Here is a 7,113-nt window from a genome sequence, read left to right on the forward strand (position 1 = left end):
TTCAGTATTTATGTTTTAATTTCAATAATATCGAACAAATATAATTGACTAGTTTTTCGACACTGTATCTGTATGGTGGCTGCATACCAGTATTCTACATCATATACTCTCATTGGTAAAGAAGATTCACATAAAAGTGGGATGGATAAAATGAAACAAATTTAATACAAAAAGAAAAAAAGAAAAAAAGAAAAAAAAAGCTAGCTCCTCTCAACCAGCTTTAATAGTGAATGTCGGGGCGGAACAGCATACATTTGGTGTCGAGACGAAGCAACTCATTGCCAATTTCCCTGAAGAGTGTCTACACTTGCATTCTATTCTTTTCACATTTGCGTTATTTACTCCTATCCAAACCAGGCTTGTACCGAAATGGGTAAATCTTTTCTTTGCCAAAACACTCTTTGGTGGTGGTAACTAATTCTGCATGGAAAATAGTTGCACAAAATTCAGATTCCATTAGTCTTAGGACTTTAAACATTATAATACCTCAATTCCAAAAAATATATATCTAAAGCCAATGAAAAAAGGATCTCCAGATTGAAGAATAAAAAGTAATAGTAAAAAAATGACATGTAATCCCCTTACTTTTTCAACGGTGAATCTGAAGAAGAATAAGGGAGATGCAATACAGGGACAACGACACTGCAATCCCAGCAATAAAATTATGAAACAGACGCTTGTTGTCTCTTGTTGGTACAAAAACTGCCTTGAGAGTGTTGGTTAGCTCAAAGAGCCGATGAGATAGCTGCAGTGGTTATAAAATATATTATATCCAATAGAATGGCATCATGATCGTCACATGGATTTCAACAGTCTTACGAATGATCACGAAATGCTCACCAGGATATAAATGGCAGTTGTGAGCGTGAAATTGAGTAAAGGATATTCTGGAATTATTGAAAGAAGCCACTTTGGCTGTCCATTAGGCACGCCAGATCTGCAGATGAAGGAAACAATTACATTATACACACATGCCAAAAGATTAAAAATGTTGTCAATTTGAGCCTATTTGGAAACTGGCATTTTATCACAATCACAATCTCAATGAAAATTGCCAAACTTAAATTGAAAGTGATTTTTTTTTTTTCATTTGCCAAGAATTGTTTTCTTAATCATGATCCTATTATTATTTTGGATCATGATCCAAATTATAGTGTTTTTTTTTGCTTCATTTGGTATAGAGATTTTTTTTCTAATCATGATCACATTATTGTTTATATCATTGTGAATTTTGGCAAACAAATGGTATTCTTTTCCTTGATGATAAAAAAATTGGATACCAAAACTGCCAATATGGAACCCATAATCCCAGCATGACCTAAAACAGAATTCAAAGCGTGAACAGAAAGGAAATTATAGGCGAAAAAGAAAGGGAGAGAAAAGAACCTCAGCCAGATATGGAACTGGGAAATATAAGTCTCCAAAGTAACCTTGCCCAACCACCTACAATCAGAAATCAATGTTCAATAACCTTATAAGAGAAAAAATATATGTTTAAGGGACTCCAAGCTTAAATAGTTCTGTTCAAGAGAGCTTACGCAAACAGAGTTAAGGAAATATTTCGAAGCTGCTGAGTGAAATTCCGTAAGCAAATGTAAACACTGAACCACAATTGAACAGACATGAAATTAAGATATTGCCGGGATGCTGAAAACAAGATATGATTAAAAAAAACTAGCTTTGAAGCCCATTAAGCTCCTCATTGGTCGAAGAGGAGGAGATTGTTAACATAAAACAAGCCAGAAGTTTGAAAAATAAATCATCACCTTATTGGAATCCATGATGTGTAAGGATGGTATTTATTATAAGACACCTTATCCAGTTTGTAGATGTACTCAAACCACAAGTATCCAACCTGATGAAGCATAATGTGAAACAATAAGAAAACAAGATTAGGAAATCGATCAATATGTACTCAAAAGAAGAAAGATGCTACTTACTAATAAAGACGTTCCCACAATGGTTGTCTTGATTGTGCGCCTCCTTTTGGTTTCTGATTCCTCTAGTTTATCCATCCATTTCTCAACCTAAGATGGTAAATCTAAAATTTTAGAAGTCAAGACATGCAACACAACAATGAATTATCCAAATTGGTATCATTACATTTGGGTGAAAATAAGCATATATCATTCCAATTATCCATATGTAGCGATCTAGCCCAGATCTAAAATGCCATTCATGCAAACGAGGAAGGTCTGGTTTTGCAGGATCTGTGTACCCTGCCAATCACACGTGAATAACAGTAAGACAGCTGGTTGTAGGAACTGACATAATTTAAATTTGAAACTACCAAGGTTTGAATTTCCCCATCCTTAAATATAAAAAGTCTAGCAGTAAGATTTTTATTTGCAAAACCTCACACAAGGTTTTGCATATTGTGGATGGGGCTGTGTTGAGGGAAAAAAATAAGAATGTATTTAGCTAGAGGACTTGTCTCTGTAGAGAAGAAAGGTTGAGTCTTTGGCCTTGTTTGATCTAGGGTTATTTGAATAACCTTGTTTGATGTAGGTTACTGACAATTAGGTTATTTGGGTAAAAACTAAAAAGACATTATGGGTATAAATATATACTTCCAAAAATTACATAGAAGGTATTTTGGTTGATAATTTGAATGATGTGATTGATGAGTAGATTGTTTATTGGATAGTGGGTTATTTGAAATTATTCTCAAATAACCCACATCAAACAGGGCCTTGGGTAGGTTAAGAACATCAATGATATCTACACAGTAAGGGTCGGGGAGACTTAAAAGTCTGTGGGAATACTTCCGAAAATTCACAAAAATGTCCAATATCTTTCAATCCCAGGCTAATTGGCCAAACTTGAGAAAACTCATTCAGATAAATGGGAAAACTAGCTGACACATTTTAGTTGACAAAAAGAATATTCACAAAACTGAGTTGAGCAGGCTAAAAAATAATATTATCAACAAGTTTCCTATGATGATAACAAATACTAAATTGATGTTAAATGTCAGGTTAGATACTAACCCAGAAAGAATGTAAAAGGGCTCCATAAGATGTCAAAGACTCCAGGTACTTCCCATATTGCAATAACCACGAGAAAGCATGTGAGTATCTTTATAGCCATGACAGATTTGATCTCATTATACTTGTTGAAAATGCCAAGAGCTCCATACACCATAATAGTGAAAAGGGTATGCATGGGACAAATATAATAAAGCATATAATCATTGTTGAGAACAATACAACAAAAAGCTACGAAAAAGTTAAGCCGCCACATCATCTGCATAAAATTGATAGCAAAACCAGTTGTTAGAGAATGGGAAAAAATATTATCCAGTCCATACTTAATAATTTAAGTAGAACGAAGATATCACCTGAGAAAATCTAGCAATGCTAAAGTCCTTGCGTATATAATAGTAGGAAAAGTTTCCAAATCCAGTCATCCAGACATATGCAGCAATAAAAATGCGAATTGCATTGTATATCTCGGCAGCAGCAAAATAATGATACATTAAAAACAGGACCTGCAGAAAGATAATATAAGACTCATAAACCTGAAAGTTGCAAGAAACACATCCATTATTGGAACTTTTGAAGATGTCTATAGACATTACCACATAATGTACAAGGAAGATGTAAAGGCTCGAGCATAGGCTTAATATCAATAGATTGGCAATACTAAATTATGGAGTACTCTGAATTGTAATGGATTATATAACTCTTTGTGGGCAGAATAAATTGTGAAAGTAAATAGTGAGAGGAAGGTGGTTGTGACAATAATATCAGATATAGTACTGGAGGAGATTGGGAAATTACATGAGATGTTAGGCATATCCAGATAACATATACACTAAATTCTGAAATCATAAGTCCATTGAGAAAAGATACTTGCCTGCATCCACCCTTTCCACTCTTCTGTTTGATGCCGGTTGAGATAAAGTATGGCTCTTCCAGAAAATGGAGACTTGTCATGATGCTTCTTCAGAGATGTCATTGCAGAGACTACAATAAGGAGAAGGTACAGAAAAAGGAAAAGGTCCCTATTGTAGTTCTGCAAAATTCGAAGTAGAATATTAAATCAAGAAGTATACAAGCTTCCCAATAACTATTATCATGATGAGAATGTAACGCATAGGTAAAGAGAGAAAAGAAACCTTTGTAGACTGAGGCACTGTATCTGTCCGGTCACAGATGTAGAAGTACACCAGAATTGCTGTGAACTCAGACCTGTTAAATATTTCATCATTAAGCAGAAGAAATAACAAAGAACACAGAAATATTTAATAAGTTTAGGGGAAAAAAGTTTATCTTACATTGCTCTCAGAGTTGCTCGATTCTCTAGTAGAAAATAATCTTCCATGGTTAAGAACCTTGGAAATGCAAAGAACAATAAGAAAGATCTAGGTAGGAGCACCTAATTTATAAACTTCATATAAAGATTGAGAACATCACAGAAAACTACCTAAACAAGTTACTCCTTATAGAAGAGCTATATGACTTCATTGACGATGATTTTGTAAGCCCTCCTTCCAGTAAAACAGTCCGATCATCTTCTTTGATAGCCTCATGTTCCAGTTCAACCAGATTATTGTCTGAATGACTGATATTCATGAATTATAGTATGTCAGAAAAGAAAAAATTCTGAGGATTTCGAGAATAAAAGCACAACGTATGATGCAAGGGCTATTGCATTCGAGATTGTATTGACATCTATACAATAAATTATGGTTAAAGATAAAATTAACTTTGTTTGAAGCATATTTAATTCAGTCTCTCTAAAAAAAAATTTATGAATATATATCATGGAAAAGTTATAGATATGAAGTAGAGAGCCTGGAGAGTTATCTATAGATTTTCATTTTTCAACTACCATAAGTTAATATATACTTGGCATTTCTTCCAGACCAGGACCTAGCTCCTGCCTGAGCTATCTCGGGACATTGTCAATGACCCATAGCCAGTCAGTAACATGGTCAACATAGTCTTGTGTTGTGTTGGGCATGCATTTTCTTACTCTTTGCCCAGATATCAACATAATATGGAATGATTATATTATATTTTGGTTACGTTTTCATTACAATTTAATTTCATATTAACTTATTCCAAATGCAAATATAAATTTAGGTAAAATATGGAATTGGGTAATTTGGGTTGGGTAATCCCAAATGCTCACCCTAATATTCTTCAAAAAAACAAAAGGACAAGGACTTAAAAGCTAATGCTAAATTCTCATGGAGGTTTCAAGCATATGCTATTTTAGGCTGAATGATTGGATTTGAAGTGAAATCACCTGAGAAATAAAATGACATATTGAAGTTCATTTAAACGAATCCGATTATGTTGCTAATTTAACTTGTCAATCAGATGCATTTGTAAGAAACTAAATCAATGTTTAGATGCATGATCTGGACTTTACTATAATATGCTTTAGCATGCTAAAATCGCAGAACGGGTGTCTATTCTCATAACTTTAACCTTCCATCTAGGAACCTTGTCATTGGTGGCATGGTCCTTGTGTATCGCTAAAACTTATTTAAGCCCTGAACTTGAAACTAGATGCTTGGATTGAAGGGAAGAGATTTTACTTGATTAGTTAACAAGTACTGACCCTTAGAACAATTGTTAACATACATCCAAAATTGGGTTGTGAGGCAACAGGAGTTATGTCTAGATTAAGAAAAGCATTGAAGCTCGAAACATTGTAATGAAAAGGCCTCCATCGTTATTCCATCCTCCCTCCTTTTGCCCTCTTTTCCTTTCTCTTATGGTCTCTGTACCTCTTACCTTTTTTTCCGATAAAAGTCTACCCCTTACTTTATATTATAAAACAACCTCCTTTCTCTACATCCACTTCTACCATCAAAAGACAAATAAGAAACAAAGACAACTGCATGTCGCCACCTATGACAAGATTGGATACATTCTCTAAGCTACATTTGCTTTCCACAGAAAAAATAATAATAACAACGGTATGTCCTGCAAGGAAAATGTACTATATAATTTTAAGTGATGTGAAGCAAGAGACATACACTTTTGATGGTGACGCAGATCTCTTGTACTCTAAAAATTCAGAATATATCCATGCAACAACAGTTGGGATACAGCCAAGCAAAAAGGACACCTGCAACATGATACAAGAAAGGTCAATCAGTAATAGCAGGGCAATCAAAGTGAATTCTTTTGGCCTCAAATTATTGGTGTGATTGGGGAACAAACAAACAAACAAACAACACAGGGTTATGTGCAGCATATACTGCCTCATATGAATAGCTATTAAGCTTACCCCCCACAATGTTTTGAAATTCAGAAATGAACCAAAGACACTAATGTTGTTTGATTACTCTCAACAAACTAATAATTGGCAGTGTGTAAAAGATTTCACATGTTTATTTCCCATACCAGGGAACACTTTAGATGGAACTCATATCAGCAGAACGATGTACAGTTAGTCAATGCAAAAATATAGTTATATCTTGATTCAATCACTGTTTTACCGGTTGCATTCAGCATCAATGACTTCCTAAAGACTAAAAACGTAACCTAGCAAGTAGAAATTCACTAGATGTCTTAATCTCCAAAAATAAATATGACGTTCGCATCAAGAAATGCACAATTTGAAGCTAGAAGAGAACAGATATACAACAATCAATCACCAATCACCAATCACGTAAGTCCGGTTCAATATTCAATAAAATGGATCAGATCAGAGAAACACACTTTAAGATCACTTCTGAAATAAAAACATACCTGTCCAGGTGTTAATGGCCCCGAAACCACCATTTTACAGGGGAATAAATGTCAGAACTGTAAAAAGTAAGTTAAAAGCATAGATCAGATGAAATCGGAGATGAAATCTGAAGCAAAAAGTATCGATTCTCCGGATCCATTGAATGTACCTGGATTTCCAGTACGAAGCTTAGTATTTCTCTAGAATGTTGTAGTCATATATAAAAATATGAAGCGAAACTTAACAATGGCGGAGCAAGGACAGATCTGAAGCAACTGGTAAGAGTAGACGTTGGCTTTTGCTTAAAGAAGAGGCAAAATGTTGGAGAAACCGTCCGATGGCGCTCTTTCTCTCTCTCTCTCTCCAACCGTTGAAGACGGTGGTTGTGGCTTAGTTGCAACGTAGCTCTCAAGACTTCTC

The 7,113-nt window shown here is 34.7% G+C and overlaps 1 protein-coding gene across 1 annotated transcript; it reads right to left on the reverse strand.

The window, feature by feature from the left end:
- LOC124919159 (protein REDUCED WALL ACETYLATION 1-like) lies at positions 1-7,113 on the reverse strand. Its single transcript, XM_047459324.1, has 17 exons — positions 6,863-7,113; positions 6,714-6,770; positions 5,996-6,087; positions 4,429-4,566; positions 4,280-4,336; positions 4,121-4,193; positions 3,859-4,017; positions 3,341-3,490; positions 2,991-3,246; positions 2,104-2,219; positions 1,941-2,027; positions 1,767-1,855; positions 1,539-1,601; positions 1,387-1,443; positions 841-937; positions 586-745; positions 1-420 (listed from the first exon to the last, which is right to left on the reverse strand). Exons 2-16 carry the CDS (start codon positions 6,744-6,746, stop codon positions 590-592), a joined length of 1,623 nt encoding a protein of 540 aa, XP_047315280.1. The 5' UTR covers positions 6,747-6,770; positions 6,863-7,113; the 3' UTR covers positions 1-420; positions 586-589.

This window comes from Impatiens glandulifera, chromosome 1 (genome assembly GCF_907164915.1).
Source record: "Impatiens glandulifera chromosome 1, dImpGla2.1, whole genome shotgun sequence".
In the NCBI taxonomy this organism is placed as follows: Eukaryota; Viridiplantae; Streptophyta; class Magnoliopsida; order Ericales; family Balsaminaceae; genus Impatiens; species Impatiens glandulifera.